Source organism: Podarcis erhardii (assembly GCF_964252035.2).
Source record: "Podarcis erhardii genome assembly, chromosome: 7".
Classification (NCBI taxonomy): domain Eukaryota; kingdom Metazoa; phylum Chordata; class Lepidosauria; order Squamata; family Lacertidae; genus Podarcis; species Podarcis erhardii.
In genome coordinates this window covers 44428110-44447358 of record NC_138511.1, presented here as the reverse complement: position 1 = coordinate 44447358, position 19249 = coordinate 44428110, and the positions used below count along the sequence as shown (strand labels likewise).

The 19249-nt window shown below is 45.5% G+C and overlaps 1 protein-coding gene across 1 annotated transcript in view; it reads right to left on the bottom strand.

Moving 5' to 3' along the window:
• LOC309347674 (B-cadherin-like) overlaps nucleotides 1-10782 on the bottom strand; it is a 30093-nt gene extending 19311 nt beyond the window's left edge. Inside the window, exons 1-2 of the mRNA XM_081872388.1 lie at nucleotides 10627-10782; nucleotides 9284-9401 (exon numbers count right to left, since the gene is read on the bottom strand). Coding sequence (XP_081728514.1) covers nucleotides 9284-9401; nucleotides 10627-10692 — 184 coding nt within the window. The 5' untranslated portion in view covers nucleotides 10693-10782. The remainder of the gene's footprint in view (nucleotides 1-9283; nucleotides 9402-10626) is intronic.
• Nucleotides 10783-19249: the final 8467 nt, after the last annotated feature.

The window sequence follows — 19249 nt, the reverse complement described above, 5'->3', positions numbered from 1 at the left end:
TATGTGTGTGGAGAATATGGTGGATCTTAATCATGATTCTCTTATTCTCATGAATATTTTTAACAAGTATCACACATTGTCAATTGGTAATCTGTCGACCAAGGGCACCTGCAAATATGGCTATGTTTTAATAGGGATTGCTTGATTGTGTAGTTTGATTCTGGGTGCTTATATTTTACTGCATGTATAATGGTTTTTATACTTGTAAGTGGTTTACAAGCCAATTTTGGCATTAAGTAGAGTATTATTAAATAAATAAATGAAATAACGTTCTTCTAATATGTGCCCTTCAGGGTTTGCTGGAGAATAATATTATTATTATTTATTAAATTTGTATACCACCCTGTACTTGTAGATCTTAGGGTGCTTCACAGCATAAAAATAAAATATAAAAGCATGGACATTTGTCTTCTTTAAAATGAATAGGGTTGTGTGTTTTTGCATTTATATCCCAGCTTTCTCTCCAAGAAGCCCGAGGTGGTGTACATGGTTCTCCCCTCATTTAATCCCCACATCAACCCTGTGAGGTAGGTTTGGCTGAAAGGCAGCGACTGGGCTCAAGGTCACCCAGGGAGCTTCATGGCCAAGTGCGGATTTGAAACCTGGTTTGTATCATAATGTAGCAGTGAACAAATTCAAAACCAGATCTATAAGGATTTAGTAACTACAAAAAATAAAACCAATTATGAAATCACTACCTAAAAGGTTTTTTAAAAGAATTAAATTAGAATATTTTTATGGATATATACATCTCTCTTGCAAAATATATTGGGCTGTTTACAATGTTAGTTCTATTCTGAGTTGACCCGTTCAAATTAATGGACATGACTAACTTAGGTTCCTTAATTTCAATAGGTCTACTCTGAATTTCATAATTCTGAAATCCAGAAAGGCAAAAAGTTGTGAAAGAAAAGCATCTGGGCATCAAAACACAACAGCATTGTTTCCTCCTCAAAAGGGAGCATTTCGAAATAATTACACTGAAGAAAGCAAAAGAAGCCTATGGTATCTTCATGACACCAGCTTCCATTTAGGACGGAACCCCTTAAGTGCTTAATGGTAGGAGAGCGCCCCTGTTTCCCTATAGACACTGAAGTGGACACCACAATAGCAGCACAACACACAGGTCTAATTAGGACTGGGCACCTCAGGATGTTTATGCCTCAAGCAGCTGCCCCACAACATCCAAGGGAGGCTACTCCATTATGACCCTTGGCAAGATGGCGTGTGTGTGCCCCAAGGCTCCCCCTTCTATCAGCATCCTCCAGGCTGAATTTCTCTGCGGTGAATGATGGATTTGCAAGAACAGCTGGCCTGGCCTTGAATCTCAGTCCATTTTCTCAAAACAAAGTCTGGAGACTCGATGTGGATATTTTGGCGGGGTGGTGGGGGGTGGGGAGAGAGAAAAGGGAGCAGCCATGGCATACATTATCAGGGCCAAAGTTCCCATACCTCTGCCCCACGCATGAAATAAAGACATTATCTTCGGTTCATTGAGGGCTAAAATGACTCACTCTTCTTTGAAAAAACAAACTTGCTTCTTGGGCCTTCTGCTGCTCTGCTCAGGAAAAGAGAATGAGGCATTCACCGAGTTTTAATTCCTCTGGTATGGAAAGAGAAAGCTCCAGCAAATAATAGACAGCAAGAAAGCAGACCCATGCCCCTGGTTGTGGCTTGTTATCAGCTTCAAAGAACACCCACACCCGAAAGCATTAGCTGTGGCTCCTGACTGTAAATGTCTGAGAAACTAAGAATTCTTTCACACAGCACCAAATATGGGTAGCACCACCCTGGAGAATCCCACTCCCTGAGGAGAGCCATCTCCCCATGTCCCCAGTCCAGGATGGGGCACCAGAAGACGACAGGACCAAAACAAGACTTCACTTCCCTATGCACAGAATCAACAGTTTCCAATATTATTTATTCATTTATCCAATGCATTTCTATCTCACCTTTCTCCCAAACTGGGATTCAAGGTGGTTTACAACATATTTAAAATGTCCTCGTAATGTACAAAGTAATAAAAACGAGTCAAAGTAATGAAACCTAGCTAAAAACAATCATTAAAATACAATAAAGCACATTTAGAACCAGCACTAAAATACCAGTCATTCCGATAGCAGCGCAGTGGTCAACATCACCTGCACCTAATTTCTATAGGCCTGTCTGAATAGGAAGGTCCTAAGCATTGTGGTCTAAACCACTGAGCTTAGGGCTTGCCAATCAGAAGGTTGGCGGTTTGAATCCCCATGACAGGGTGTGCTCCCGTTGTTCGGTCCCAGCCCCTGCCCACTTAGCAGTTTGAAAGCATGTCAAGTGCAATTAGATAAATAGGTACCGCTCTGGCGGGAAGGTAAATGGTGTTTCCATGCGCTGCTCTGGTTCACCAGAAGCGGCTTAATCATGCTAGCCACATGACCTGGAAGCTGTCTGCGGACAAATGCCGGCTCCCTCAGCCAGTAAAGCGAGATGAGAGCCGCAACCCCAGAGTCGTCCGCAACTCGACTTAATGGTCAGGGGTCCCTTTACCTTTAAGCTGCTGGCAGAAAGATAACAAGGGAGCAACTCTATCCTCTCTTGGGAGGAAATTCCACTATATCGGAGCAGCTACAGAAAAGACTCTCATGTCACCACTAACCATGTTTCTGATGTTGATGAGACCCAGAGAAGGTGCTCATCTGAAGAACTCGGCACCCAGGCAGCTGCAGAAAAGGAGAAGTGATCTTTCAAGTGACCCAGGCCCAAGCTATAGAGGGCTTTATATGTCATAACCAGCATCTTGAATTTTGCCCAGGGGGAAACATGCTTCCTGTATCCAGCCCCAGTCAGCAGACTGACTGCAGCATTCTGGACCAGTTGAAACTTCTGGACCAGTTGAAGCATCACTGTGGCCAGATCTGACATCTCAAGAAACAGACATAGTTGGTGCATGAGCCATAATTGTACAAATGCACTCTTGGCAACTGCTGAAAGCTGGATAACAGGTTCAGGGCAGAATACAGGAGTGCACCCAAATTGCAATGCTGAGTCCACAAGGGGAGCTGAAGCCCTACTCCCTGATCAATCTTCCAACTGACCAGGAGTACCTCTGTCTTAAATATCATCTTATTTACCCTTATCCAGTCTGTTACTGCCACCAGATACTGGTTTAGAACAAAGACAGCTTCCTTATAAGTTGGAGTTCTGCCCATCTCTGGAGCTCAAGCACTTAATACAACCAAAGTGGATCCAATAAGATCTCACCTGGCATCTGTTGGGACGCCAACTTGTAGCATCAGCTGCTGCATTTCAACCATGCATATCTCTGTGGTTAAATTCTATACTCAATGGCAAAAATACAGACTCCGTCATCTGAAATGGTCAATGAAGGAAGGAGGACAGACAGACTGTGCGACCAGACATGGTTGCCCCACTCTCCTCTTGCATCGAGACACAGGCTCTGTGTTTGAGCAGTGACATCACCCTGGAGTTTCGCCATGACTCTGAAACTCACAGAACAAGTGTTTCACCTGAAAACTGATTCAGGTGGCTGTCATATGTTTGCACACAGACAGAAATTCAGTGGGTGGAAGTGAGCCATCGGGGGCTTGGAATCTGACGCTCTCTAGCCTGGGAAATCAGTGACTCTCTCCAAAGTCACATGAATCCATTTTTTTTTTGCACATGTCATTCCAGATCAAAATCAACAAGGGAACAAAGCAAAAGGGAGGGCCAGAACCTCTCAGGGGATTCGAGGAAGCTCACTGGACAGGTTTCACTTTTACACTCCAGGACTATTTTGTTCCTGCAGAAAGGACCAGGAATGCATTTTCCTCTCTTCTGAATCTAGGACACAGTTTTAATCTGAAGCTGCTGGTGGGGGTAATTTGTCATTTGAGCAGGGCTGAAACTTGTACCAAGGCAGGAAATCTGGCTGGCCAGGTGAATTTTTCAGCCCCAGAATCCTACTCGAGTTTTGGGGAGTTACTGCCACCTTCTACTACTTCCTGGGGGAGCACAGTTTAGTGCAAAACAAACAGGGTCAGCTGTAGTCGATCAGTCCCTTGATTGAAAAAAGGGGATAAGTTTCCAAGCCAGTCAGAGAAGTTCCTCAAAATACAAACTCACTCTCTCTCTCTCTCTCTCTCTCTCTCTCTCTCTCTCTCCGAACAGGGCTCTTTAAATTAACCAGTGTTACAACCCTCAAATTGAGTTTAGCTCCAGCTGGGTGACAGAAACAAGGAATGGCTACACAGACAGAGACACACACCTGCTGAAAAAATGCACACAAGAGAGATAGAGAGATTATTGCCTAATTACAGGCCAGTTTGTTAGGCCTGCAGAAAGCCCTTTGCTCCAATCAAGGGACTTTGAAGTGCAGCACCTCTGAGGATTAGCAGGGCTGGGGGATCTCACCCTATCATCAATCCCTGTCTTGGCTGCCACATCTGAAAGAGCTCGGCTAAAGGGCTGCCCAGGTGCACCCCTCTGGGGCTTAAGTGCTACTTAATTTAAAACCCTGTGCCCAGCCAGTGTGTGCACCAGATCCCAAATAGATTAGAGTTTACTCGCTTTCACCTACTCAGTGAAAGGAGAGAGAATATTGTGGATACCACATCCACCACCCCAAAAAAGATCATAGCTCTTCGGGAAAAGCTCAAGGTGATACAGAATTATGCAAGCTTTTAAGTCACACAGACTTCATCAGGCAATTGCCCATCTACATCTCAAAGCTTCCACACGCCTGCTCAAATACTGGCTTACCTGTTCTGTATCTCCACCCTGGTGGAAACAGTGCAGCCCACTGCACAGAGCAGCAGCTGCTGCGGGGGAGGCACTGAGTGTTTTGCCCCAGACAAGAACAAAGGGACACTGTCCATATTTATTTCCACCAACCAGCAAATACAAAGATGTCTGGAGGAGAAAAATCCAGTTCCCTCATACCAAAAGGTCTCTTACAAGGAGCAATACACCTTTAGCTACTGTTGTCTTACAACTCTTGTTGGAGGACTAACTTAGAACCCAGCCTTGTACTTTTTCCACATGCTTTGAAATACAGCTTCCAATAGCCGCAGCTGATGTGCTGGCTGGGACTGGTGGAAGCTGTAATCCAAAACATATGAAAGGCAGGCACCAGGTTGCCAATTACAATTGGAAAACAAAACATACATTTAAATATCATTTGCATACACTAATTTATATGCATAGATGCACAATTTTAAAATTCTTAACTATAATTTAGATAGCAATACACGATCAAAAAGGCTGTTCCCTGGGTGCCCTGCATGCCTGTTGTCTGGGCGCTCACTGTTGAGGAAGGGCTGTGGCTGAGCATCTGCTCTGCATATCAAAAGGTCTTGAGTTCAATGCCTGGAAGAATCATCTCCAGTGAGGACTGGGAAGGTTCCCTGCCTGAAAACCTGGACAGCCATTGCTGCCAGTCAGCATAGACAATACTGAACTAGATAGGCGAATGATCTGAAGCTTCCAGCTTCCTATGGCCCTAACTTCAACTGGACAGCCTTTCAAATGGGTTCAGCAGTGGACCTTTATCTTGGGCAGCCTTATCAGGAGTTGGCCAAGGCCAAGGCGGTGAGCAATAAGGCTCTAACTCACCCACAAATACCTAGACAGATCTTTCAGGCGCCATCTGGCAAAAAATGCAACTTCACTTCCATGGAGCTTCCTAGATTCCAGGGAGAGTTTGGGGTGCTTTCCTAAACGTAACTGTTTCATTGTCATGTTCCCTTTCATCAAAGTGGGAGCCTTAAAAACCTCTAAAGTGGTACCATTTGGCTCAGGTCAGCATCACAGTATCTCATGCAGGTGACTCTCAACTTATGATGGGGTTACATTTTGGGGAAAGCACCTAAAGCCAAAACTCATGTATAGTCAAAACACACTGAGTTCAATGGTGGGTGGGATTGTCAAAGTCTTTTTTTCCCCCAGATGCCTGCCCGCTTTTGAGCCCCCTGTTTATTTATTCATTTTAATTTGCCAAACACAAATGTGCTGAATGCGCACCAGTTAAATGTGCCTGAGCTGTGAGTTACCTGTAAACACTTTGTATAGTTCTTTCAAGTGCACAAAGTGCTTTGCAGGCACTATACAGCAACCCTATAAGGTAGATCAGTATTATTAACTCCCCCAATATTGCAGATCAGGTGACAGAGACTGAGCTGGAGCGGACTGCTCTGCTAACCATTAGAACATAAGAACCACCTGCTGGCTCAGGCCAATGGTTCATCTAGTCCAGCATTCTGTTCTCACAGTGGCTAACCAGATGTCTGTGGGAAACCAGCAAGCGGGACCTGAGCACAAGTGCACTCTCCTGTCTGACAGTTTCTAGCCACTGGTATACAGATGCATAATGCCCAAGGCAGCCTAGTGAGTCTGTAGCAAAGCTGAGGTTCAACCAGATTACTTCCTTGGTTGCAGCCCAGTCCTTTCACCACAATGCCAAGCAACTCTCAGATTTGTTACCATAGCAGGAAATCACCAGCACTGACTCACTGGCAACAACCCCCAAACGTCTGTGATAAGCAGTTCAATTGTGGGAGGCACAAGTGCATTTACACACACGCACACGACAACCTGACTCAGCTTCCCTCTAATTTTGCAATACAAAAACAAGCGGGAAGTATTGCATGCATATTCACACGAAGAGGCATTGTGTCATCATCGGTAGGACACCCACTGTCCTCTTTAACTGGATGGGGTGTGGGGGGAGAAGGTAAAGGGCAATCAAGTACATCCAAATAGGTAGTGATATCCTTCGATGTCCTGATGAAGAGTTCTGCGCTATTCAAAAGCTTGCAGAATCCTCCACTAAGTAGCACCATAGTATGGCACAAAACAGAGACACTCACTTACTCTTTAAGACTATTAAGGAGTGCCTGGTCCTGCCAATTCTGACTGGCAGTGGTTTCCCAAGGTTCTTCCTAGCACTACAAGTTGGCAGTGCCTGGGATTGAAACTGGTACTTTCCACTTGCAAGCAGGTGCTTTTCTACTGAGCGATGACTGCTCTAGTTCCAGGATCAATACAGCAACTCTTGCACCCTGCACTAAGATACACTAAAGACGATATTAATGAACAAAAATGCCTATAAACAAAAAAGATACACCATTCTAGCAGGAAGTGCGCAGTTGTTATTTACATGCCTGGCTGCTAAACGTCCATCTGCCATCAGCTATGCCAATTGTTGGTTTCCTTCAGGACTCATGTGCCTTTTAACTGTCTTTACACTTTCACAGTTAACCACGAAAAGGTTTCTGATTCTGGAAAAAATTTTCAGAATGCCCGAGTCTCTGGTCTGTTGGAAGCCAATAAAATATTTTCTAAGCTCATGTCATTAGCTTCATTTTGATGATGAGCAATATGTGCATTTATACAACTTTCTCTGCTTTCCCCTCTGCCTTATCCAACTTAGCACTAAGAGCGAAAATAAGTATGTCTCTCCCTCCCACTTTGTCTGCATTTTGAGACAAGTGTGCTAACTCCACTTTGCAGTTAAGATCAACTGCATTGGGTGTGTACCACATTCTTGCCAAGAACCTGAGTCAAGTTTAGCTTGCTTACCTGAGGCTTAAATCTGTCCCTTTAAAATCAGTTAATCACCACTGAAAAAGGGAGCCCTTTCCCTTTTACAGGAGCAAAGAATGGCTTTCCCAAGTCTAGATGTTTTGGACTACAACTCCCATCAACCCCAGACAGCACAGGGCAGCCAAAAACCTGCGTTGCACAACATTTGTGAACACTTTGCTCCACTGTCCCCACATTCACTAATAGTGTTGCTATGATCTGAGTCTCTATAAGAATGGATTTTAGTAACTGGCAAGAAAGAACATGGGGAAGGGCAAGACTTTCAAAAGCCTCTCTTTTTTAAAGTCTTGACATTACTAGTAAGATCTGTTACTTAAAAGTTTGGCTGTCTTAAGCTTTATTTGATGAAATACAAATCATAAAAGCTGCATAAGCATGATGGTTATTATTATTATTTCAGGGGTCTGGCCTTGCATTCAACCAGGGTAAGAGGACATGGAGAAGAAGAGGTCAGGACATAGGATAGCGACCTGCAAAGCCAGCTCAAATTCAGGATTATTTCATGATCACCAGCCAAGGTCAACGGTCAAGAGCCAATCTTTTTCACAGCAGAACGGAAAATAAGACTCCAAGCCGATTCCATGTGAAACAAGGTAAATGATTCACAAAGGATTATTGACATGGCCCGCAGCCCGCCTCGTCATGCTAACGAAACTACGATAAGCAGAAAAGCAGGAAGCCCCTGATTGGGCTGCCAGGTAACCAGTCAAGAGCGATAGTCAAAGTTCAGATGAACAAACACAAGCAACACACCCAGCAGCTGCGGGTTAGAACAAGTCAGCGTCTCCCTACCATCAGGCTCCACCTTAAAATCGCTGGAGGGGGAAAGGGCAGATTTGAAGCTACCTGAACTTCTTGTTAACGCTTTGGTGGCTCAAAATGCCTCCTCCTGTCTCTATAAACTACTTAGGTTTATACCAGAGGACTGAAGAGCAGTCTCCTCCAGTCCAGTCACAAGCAGACAACAGCAGTGCTTCGGATTAAGGGGCAAAAACCTGGTGCCATTAACTTGCCCCAAATATGAGAGCTTCAGAGCTTCTTAGGTGGCAATCTGCACTCCCAGCTGGACACATATTCATATGCAGCCGAGTTGAGAGTCTAGATTCACCAACTTTCTTCCATTTATCATTCATAAACTTGCACTTTTTGTGCTTCGCAGAATAGCCTTTTCATTATCCCTATCACCTCGAAAGGCAAGTTGTTATACCCATTTTACAGAAGAAAGAATAGCTTGCCCAGCAGTCAGTCAGTTTCCCCTTACGGAAGGAGGAAGTAATCATCCAGTGAATCTACAAGTGAGCTGAAGCCCAGGGCATGTAATTTTTGTTATTATTTGTATTTACCTTATGTGTGCTACAGCCTGTTTTTTCTCACAGGATTGTTCACACTTATCGGTTGTGAGTCATCCTTCGACAGAAGAATGAGCTGCAATAACATTAAGGAAACAGGGCACTTTCTTGTCCCTGGAAACTCCCAGACAGTGACATCACAGCAGGGGGCTTGGGCTCTGCTCTTTAGCATACTTAGCAGAATGATGAATCCAGCCCCCTAAATACATTACTGTGTTTTAAAGAAAGAGACTGGGCTACGCAGCAAATTTGACAAGGTTATTCTGCGATTATGGACAAGTAAAGGCAGAATGCCCCACCCACAAATGGAAATCTTAAGGAGAGAGGGAGTATTAAGAAATATCTCTTACCCTTGCCCAACACACGATATCTTTCCAAGTTAGACCTGGGCACATTGAAAGTGTAAGTCTGTTGACTGAAGCCTGGTTGACATGGGGCTGCCGTCTCCTCACAAAGCCACCTTCCAGCCTAGCATGCAGGAAAAATAAGGATGAATCAAGAGGCAGCAAAAACCACCTCCCTTGAGCTTCAAGGAAAGCAGCCACTTTTAAGCCTGCCTGATAGAACTTTATTCATGGTGAGTCGGGGAGAGCCTCCAAATCCTTCCACCTGCGATAGTTAAGCATTTTGCCCATGTCTCTTTCAAACTTCTAACCAAGGCTACTCACATAACTCTTTAGTATCTATCTTGGTTGGGGCAGGGGGAATGTTTTTAGAGGCACCAATGATGGTCAAAGGGTCTCTTATGATACAAGAACAATGACAGGCAAGTTCATGAACAATTACATGGGGAAAGATCCTTTCATTTCTCTCCAACGAAAGTAAAAGAGCATTCATTTAAATTGGCACAAAGGTGGTACTGATTCCTCACACCTTGATAACTCATCTATCAAGCTGCAAGGGGGGATCCAGGTACATTCTAACATATGTGGTGGAAATAATCCTTTAATAAAGGGGTTCTGGGCAAAAGGTTTTTGTGAAATTACATTAAATACAGGACAAACTTTAGCACCAGCCCCCTTAATGGCTCTTTTATACATTTTCACTAAGGAAGAAATCACAACAGGTTTCAAATAATGTCGATTTCACTTTCTGGTTTCTCTTCAAATCATATGAACCTTTCTGGCATGTACTGTACAGTGGTAGCAAGAAACTGGAAACAAGCAAATTGTAACCTGAAAGGAGACAAATCTGGACCATTGCCTTGATTGACAACTAAGTCAAATAAACCTTCCACAACCAAAAATATAGTTTTCAGAAGAAGATGGGTTGTTTTATAATTCAAGTGGTCCAAAAGGAACATGACTGCAGCCCACCACTGACTCCTACTTCCTTCTGGAAAGTTATTTGGGGATAACATATAATAATATCTTTATTGTACCACGGCTTCAGAGAAGGACGATGTTTGAAACTGTGACCTTTACAGTATTTCAAACTGTGGAATACAACACTGCAAGCTTATGTTCTCTCCACAAAACTTCCCCGCTCGTCGCCCGTTTACTATATTAATATTATTATTATTATCAGCTATCTATACATATATCTGTGCACTACACTTAACCCAAAAGTTTTAACAGAAATAGTTTGAAGAAAGGAGAAAGGCTCCCTCGCCGAGAGCAGGGTGGGCTTCATTGGCAGCGGGGAGGCTGGACGTACCCTCTCGCCGAGCAGCGCCCCGTGAGGTCCCTCTTACCTGTAAGAGCAGCAGGAATAAGCAAAGCCCCGACGGGCGTCCCGGCACGGGCTGGTGCATTGCCATCGTGCAAGCGCAAGCGTTGAGCGCTAGGCAGTTTCTGGCCCTCGGCGCGCACTCGGCTCAGGCAGGTGCGATGCCCCGCCCTAAAACGAGGCTCCGCCCCATGTGTGAAGAGGGGCGGGGCTCCACGCTAGCGTCACTCTTTTCCTCAGGCCAAGCCAGAGCCCCCAGTGAACCCGAAGCGGGGGAGGAGGAGAGGGACGTGCCAGAGTGTTTCTCTGCTCCTTGCAAGGAGAAAAGTAGCGGCGTAGCGAGAACCCTTCCTCTGCAACTGCGAGACTAGCTTTCTGCTTACAGGCAATCTTGCCTTTTCCTCCTGAATGGGGAAATCCCCTCTGCCGTGCTTCACGTGAAGGGGTGGGGAGGCGGGGGGGGGGGCTGTGGTGCCTTTCTGCACGAACCCCTTGAAAAGCGCGGGCGGGCTAGCTGGCGCCTCCCTTCGGCACCAGCACGTCCTGAAGCTGTACTCCTCGTGGAGCCGCTCGGAATGGGCCTCCCGGAGTAGCGGCACTAATCCGAAATAAGCACCCGTGCTTCTAGTATCTGGGTAGCACCCCAAACCTCGCTGGATGAGCTGTGTCGCATTGAAGTTCACCTTCCTGCTCCCATGTTTCCCACCCTGAAGCCCCTCATACCGGTTGCTTCGCCATCTTTCAGCTACGCTGGGGAGAAAAGGGTGGTGAGAGCGATTTTCTCCCGAGGAGGCTCTGTGGGGCGCTCGCCACGTCTGAGACTAGACAGCAAGGCTTCATTTGTAACAGGGCTCAGCCTGGGCCCCTATTCCCAAGGACAGGGCAAATGGGGCACTGCCCCACCGACCTCATTCTATCCTCAGCCCCCCCCTCCGGTCTGCCTGCCATTTTCACTTGCAAACTGGCCCATGGGGTGGCACCCCCGCCCAGTTGCCGCCTCCACCTCAGTCCTGCCCTTTCAGAATTCAGGAAGAGAAGAGGAGGCGGCAGAGGCGGGCAAAATTAAGTGAGTTATTAGCCCTGCCTGTCATGGGCTCCAGATGCACTTGATGTTGGGCAGCATCAGATTTAAGATTTAGGGCAGTGTGGGTGGCTTCCCTGCACAGGGCGCTGAGCCAAGGAAGCACAAAATTGAAAAGACCCATAGTTGAGAAGATCCATTTGGGGGCACCAAATTTTGGGCTCCCTCGGGGTGCCATATTACCAACGATTACCAAAGGCTGCCCCAGTTTTGGGTTCCCTGCCTTCTGCTTCACCAGTCCCAATGGTTTACTCTCTAGGAAGTGTGTTTAGCATTGCATATTTAAACATAGTCTAGCTCAGTACTGTCTTCAGTGACTGGCAACAACCCTCCAAGAAATCAAGCAGGGGACTTTCTGAGCTCTACCTGGAAATGCTGGAGGGATTTCTGCATGCAAAACAGCAGCTCTACCACTAAACTCTGACCCTCTCTTCAATACATTGCTATGACGGGTACAGGCCACACTGTTTGTAATTGTCCCAATAAATATGTCCTTGGGGAAAGCATTTCTGGTGGATGATTTCAGCCTATAGAGTTCTCTTTACCCCAGAGGAAATCTGAGTGTCTTTGGAAAGAATCATGACACCTTTTATTTAGGAAAGAAATTATAACTAAGGATTACGGATCCTTTCAAGATCAGGCTTTGTTATTTACTTAAAACATTTTTATCCTACTCTTCATTCTCCTCCTGCAAAAACAAAGGTGGTTTAACTAATTTCAGTGAGAAGACAATTCCTGTGCTAAGCATTATGATCTAAGAGACATGATACAAAAGGAAAAAAGGACTGGAGGAGGAAGAAAGAAAACACAAGCATTCTTTCTTTGTTAAATGAGGGAGAGGCACTACTGTCTCATCCCATCTTTGTCCCACTCCTGACAGAATGGGCACTGCTGATGACAGCTGAAGGAAAAGCCCAATGGAGTTGGGCTTTACCTGAGCAGATTTTAACATTCCTAAAATTGCTTTTGGGTTACACGTTTTCTGAATATTAGCATGACTGGGACAGGTGAGGCTTCAAATACACCTGCACACAGCACTTGCCCTATGCTGCCACCTGCTGAGGAGAGGGATCCACAAAAGCTACAATAGCCTTGGGTACAAGTCTCCAAGGCTGTGTTGTAAGGGGTGGGACTTCCTCATCTCTGTGGGGGCTCCAGACTATGCCAAGCTGATTGGATAAACCCTTTTACCACAGTCAAAGTCTGCCTCATGGACAGCCCAGCTGCACAAGTAAACTAAGTGGTATTAGGCACATCAGTGCCACCTTGACGTCCTTGGAGGAAAGGTGGGATATAAATGCAATAACAAATAACTACAGTGAGGAGAACCATGGAGGGTAAGCCCAAAGGGCCCCACAAGGTTCTGCCCCAACGAAATTGACCTGGCAGGTTGAAATCCAGAGCCTAAGGGAGAAGGAGTGCTCTGAGTTCAGGGTTTGAGCCCACCATTCCTCTTATCCCAGCTGATTATACATTCTATGGCTGCTAAGGAGCCTCACTCAATGCTACTATTTTTTATTTTTACTGATACTTCTGCAAACCTGAGACTCCTGGCCAACCCCCCATGCATGTTGATATTACCTTCCTGTTTTGGAGTTCACTATTAGAAAAGAGTCGCCTCCTTGGAGGGTTGCATTTGCCCAGGGCCATCAATAGCTAACTGCCTGCCCACCCATTTTTGCTTGTCAGCCCAGCAGCATCCCCTGTCATTTGGCTCTGCCCTCAGCCTGGCAGTCACCCATAAACAGATTAAAAGAGAAGGGGGGGGATTCATTGAAGAAGGAAGAACCTGCCAGGTGAGAATAGGGACTGGGGATTGGCAGGAGGCCCATGTGCCCTGAAGCAAGCAAGACTGGAGAAGAGGCAAAGCAAAATGGGAGGGGTGGGCAAGGTCTTTTCATCCTAGCTAATCTGCTGCCCCACCCACTCCCCCAAAGGGACTACTAAAGGTAAAGGTAAAGGTACCCCTGCCCGTACGGGCCAGTCGTGTCCGACTCTGGGGTTGCGCACCCATCTCACTTAAGAGGCCGGGGGCCAGCACTGTCCAAAGACACTTCCGGGTCACGTGGTCAGCGCGACAAGCTACATCTGGCGAGCCAGGGCAGCACACGGAAACACCGTTTACCTTCCCGCTAGTAAGCGGTCCCTATTTATCTACTTGCACCCGGGGGTGCTTTCGAACTGCTAGGTTGGCAGGCGCTGGGACCAAGCAACAGGAGCACACCACGCCGCGGGGATTCGAACCGCCGACCTGACGATTGGCAAGTCCTAGGCGCTGAGGTTTTACCCACAGTGCCACCCGCGTCCCTAAAAGGGATTACTAAAAAGGGACTACTAAAAAGGGACTACTAAAAAGGGACTAAAAAAGGGACTACTAAAAAAGGGACTACTAGATTCAGCCAATTCCCTCTTCTGCTGAGCTTCCAGAGGCGGCTGTTTCTTGGAATTTACCCCCTTGAGTTGCAGCCAGTATGGCCAATGATCAGGAATTATGGGAGCTGTATTTCAACAACTGGGAGAAAAGCAATGATGGGAGAAAAGCAATGACAAACCTAGACAGCATCTTAAAAAGCAGAGACATCACCTTGCCAACAAAGGTCCGTATAGTTAAAGCTATGGTTTTCCCAGTGGTGATGTATGGTAAGAGCTGGACCATAAAGAAGGCTGATCGCCAAAGAATTGATGCTTTTGAATTATGGTGCTGGAGGAGACTCTTGAGAGTCCCATGGACTGCAAGAAGATCAATCCTATCCATTCTTAAGGAAATCAGCCCTGAGTGCTCACTGGAAGGACAGATCCTGAAGCTGAGGCTCCAATACTTTGGCCACCTCATGAGAAGAGAAGACCCTGAAAAAGGCCGTGATGTTGGGAAAGATTGAGGGCACAAGGAGAAGGGGACAGCAGAGGACGAGATGGTTGGACAGTGTTCTCGAAGCTACCAGCATGAGTTTGACAGTGGAAGACAGGAGTGCCTGGCGTGCTCTGGTTCATGGGGTCACGAAGAGTCGGACACGACTAAACAACAACAACAGTTCAACAACATCTGGAGGGTCACAGGTTAGCCCCTTCTGTTTTGAAGTTTCATTGGTTTCAGCACATAATACTAAAAAGCTGTGGCTTTTTAAAGTGCTTAAGTTATGACTGCATCATGCTGTGTCATTTATTTTAATTTTTGTATAGCGTTTGGAAGAACATTCAAATCCTATACCCACTTACAGGGGAGTAAGTCTCACTGAACTCAGTGGGTATTACTTCTGAGTAGAGTCATATAGTGTTTCACAAGACAGGTCCTGGCCCTGAAAGGGTTACAGTATAAAATGCAGGAAAAAGGAAACAAAGGGGGAAATTTCAATTCAAGTATTTAGCATTCAATTCTATATCCACCTACCTAGGAGTAAAATCCATTGAACTTAATGGGATTGTTTCACAGTGGACATGCACATCTGAAATCCTTTCAGCCGTCCCTCAGTCATTGTGTCTCAGCCTAATCTACCTCACAGGACTGCTTTAGCATCTTGCTTATTTTTGATAACTGTAATCATGGAGTGATATGGTCTGACTCCCCAGAAAAGTCATTAAGCATTTCATCAAGACCATCAGCAATTTTACAAGTGGTTCATGAGAAAAAATGTTTGGGAACTGCTAATCTAGCCCACACTACAATCAGTCTGTCACAATATCACTCATCAGCCAGAAGCTGATACAACTTCAGTATTTCAAGTTGGAGGGAGGGAAAGTCACATTTTAGAAAGAGAAGAACAGAACCCTTCACCAGAAGAGAAGACTTTTGTGGGATGTTGTGTGATCATCCAGTGGTGTGGCTGGGGGAGGGGGTGGTGGCCCCAGGCACAAAATTCTGAGGAGGCACAACCAGGTGTCTCCACACAGGTGCCAGCTTCCAAAGGGCGTAGCCAGGACTTTTGTAAGGGGGGCTTAGGAGGAAGATCTTCTGATCAGGTGGTGCTGGAACTCCCAGCCATTTCTGCTTCAAGAAATCCTAAACACATCCATTCAGAAGCAAGCTGTGCTGAGTCTTCTCTCCAGGAAGTTTTTATCTTCAGGGGGCTTTCTTTCCAGGAAGTGTTTAGGATTGCATGCTTAAGCATACTTCTTCTATCTTTCCACAAGGGCCAACACTGATGCCGAAATCCAGCGTTGCCTGAGCTCTGCGAGTGCAGCTTTCTCCAGATTGAAGTGCAGAGTATTTGAGGACCAGGACATTTGCAGGGGAACCAAAATGTTTGTTTACAAAGCTATTGTACTACCAACCTTACTATAAGCTTATGAAACATGGACCACTTATAAACGCCATCTCCAACTCCTCGAAAGATTCCATCAACGGCGTCTCCAAAAAATTGTAAACATCACTTGGGAAGACAGGCAAACTAATATCAGTGTACTGGAAGAAGCAAAGATCTCCAGTGTTGAAGCAATGATTCTTCAATATCAACTTTGTTGGACTGGTCATGTTGTGCAGATGCCTGATGATCATCTTCCAAAGTAACTACTCTATTCCAAACTTAAAAATGGAAAGCGTAATGCTGGTGGTCAACAAAAGAGGTTTAAAGACTGTCTCAAGGGAAATCTAAAAAAATGTAATATAAACACTGACAGCTGGGAAACACTGGCCTGTGAGCGCTCCAGTTGGAGAACAGCCTTTACCAAATGTATCATGGGCTTTGAAGACACTCAAACTCAGGACACCAGGGAGAAATGTGCTAAGAGGAAGGCACACGTGGCAAATCCACACTGTGATCAACTCCCGCCCGGAAACCAATGTCCCAACTGTGAAGGACATGTGGATCCAGAAATGGCCTCCACAGTCACTTACGGGCTCATTGTTAAAACCGTGTTTATGGAAGACAATCTTACTCAGCTACGAGTGATCACCAAAGAAAGAAAGAAAGAAAGAAGAAAGAAACTTAAGCACGGTCAGGAACTCCTCTGCTGACACAGATTGGCCGCTGTTCCCTCACCCACAAAACTGAATGGTTTTGAAAGCACCCAAGAGCTTTATTTTCCTCCATCCTATAGACACAGATTGATGGTGACAGAATCTCTTCTGGATCAGAGCCCACTTGCGATACTGGGAGTCAAGCCAGCTGAGTGGCTTTAGGATTTGGAGATTTACAATGTGTTTGTTGTTTTCATTATGTTTCTATTTTATTGTGTTTTTCTTCTCCCCTACTGGGCTCAGCAGCAGCAGTGACAGCACCAGGAAAAAAATTGCAGGGTGAGGGACAGAAAGCACAAAGTACATGTCCAAATGGGTGAGATATGCCCACAATAAAACTGCCATCCTAAACATATTTTTTCCTGAAATAAGTAATTTAGGTCATGTTTTTTATATAGCATGTATTAAGACATTTAAATTACAGTAAGGAGAAAGGCTTTCAAAGAAGGTAGAGTCGCTCCACAAACATTGCCTTGACATACTGTACAAATTAGACAAGCAGAACACTTTCTTCAGGAAACAGTTCCTTTTGAACCAGTGCAGGCAGAACCAGGAATGTAGACTTGGAAGGAAAGTAAGAGCAAACTGAGATATCTGGGCCCTATACACCCAAGAAACTGACAGCATGTTGTGTGTCTAAAGAGTCATCTGTCTGTTGTCACTCATAGAATCATAGAGTTGGAAGAGACCACAAGGGCCATCGAGTTCAACCCCCTGCCAAGCAGGAAACACCATCAGAGCACTCCTGACATATGGTTGTCAAGCCTCTGCTTAAAGACCTCCAAAGAAGGAGACTCCACCACACTCCTTGGCAGCAAATTCCACTGTCGAACAGCTCTTACTGTCAGGAAGTTCTTCCTAATGTTTAGGTGGAATCTTCTTTCTTGTAGTTTGGAACCATTGCTCCGTGTCCGCTTCTCTGGAGCAGCAGAAAACAACTTTCTCCCTCCTCTATGTGACATCCTTTTATATATTTGAACATGGCTATCATATCACCCCTTAACCTCCTCTTCTCCAGGCTAAACATGCCCAGCTCCCTTAGCCATTTTGGTTGCCCTTCTCTGGACACGTTCCAGTTTGTCAGTGTCCTTCTTGAACTGTGGTGCCCAGAACTGGACACAGTACTCCAGGTGAGGTCTGACCAGAGCAGAATACAGCGGCCCTATTACTTCCCTTGATCTAGATGCTATACTCCAATTGATGCAGCCCACTCACTGAGAAGGAACTGCACTGAGAAGGAATTGAGAAATATGTAGATATAAAATAGTCAAATATGCTGATTTTTATGCACTTTTGATTTAAAAAAATTTAAAAGAAAATAAAAATCCAGAGTCTCCTTGGAAGCATTGGAAAACTTGAGTCTTCACAATGTGGAAAAATTTGTTGTTCTGATATTTTTGTATACTGTGGTACCTTGGTTTACAACCATAATCCGTTCCGTAGGTCCAGTTGTAAACCAAAACAGGTTGTAACCCAAGGTGCGCTTTCGCCAATGGGGCCTCTCCTCCAAAAATTGGTTGTCATAAATAATATTGCGTTGTAATCCAAAAAAAAGGGGCACACACTTCCGGGTTTGACGTGGTTGTAACCCAAAAAGGTTGTAATCCAAAGCGGTTGCAAGCCAAGGTACCACTGTATTCTGTTGTTCTTGCCTCCTGGATTGTGCAGTGGCATAACTCTGGTGCCAGCTTAATGAGATCATAGGATTACTTTGCCCATTGCCATAAGATCCTTAATTTATTTAGCAAACATGTTCAACCAAGAACCCCTGGTCTGTAGGCTGCTCTGCCCAGGAACCTCCTTTCTTCACCTCTTTGCTCAGGCGACACCTCTTTTTGTTACCTCAGTATGGTCACTAAACTTTGGTGTGTGTGTTGACAGTGTAGGTTAAGGACAAGGAACATCTGGTGCCCTCCAGATGCTGCTGGACTCCAGCTCCCATCATCCCTGACCACTGGCCAGGCAGGCTGCTGGGAGGTAGCAGTCCAACAGTATCTAGAAGGCCACAGTTGTTAGTTGTTCCCCAGCTGCAGATGAAGGTGTCAGGTTTCACTGTTACAGCTGCATCATGGCATTCCTTCTTGCTGCACTCCTCCCAGTGGTCATTTCTCCTCTGGTCACTGCTGTGGATACACAACCTGTCTGTCTCCAGGCACTGCTGTCATCTGCAAAGGATTCCCATACAGCTGGGTGAATGTTGCCAGCCTTCATGTCACATGATTGTTGTTAGCCGCCCTGAGCCCGGCTTCGGCTGGGGAGGGCGGGATATAAATAAAATCTATTATTATTATTATTATTATTATTTCTAGACAGGGCCATCTTTACCCAGGGGTGCGGGGCACCCAGGCGCCAAATTCTGGAGGGCGACGACAGCCAGGCGCCCGCCCCTGAAGCTCTTAACTATCTTCCTGTTATGAAATAATTATTTTGATCAAGCTAGAAAAACAAAATACATATACACTTAGGTATTACCGAAACGCATACCTACTGTTTCACTAAAGGACTATCGACTTTGTGCACTCATTTACCCAAGATGCGCCGTGCTTGTCATTCACAAACATTGTTTGCCTATCAGGTTTGTGTAAATAGATAGTGCTTTTTTTTAAAAAAAAA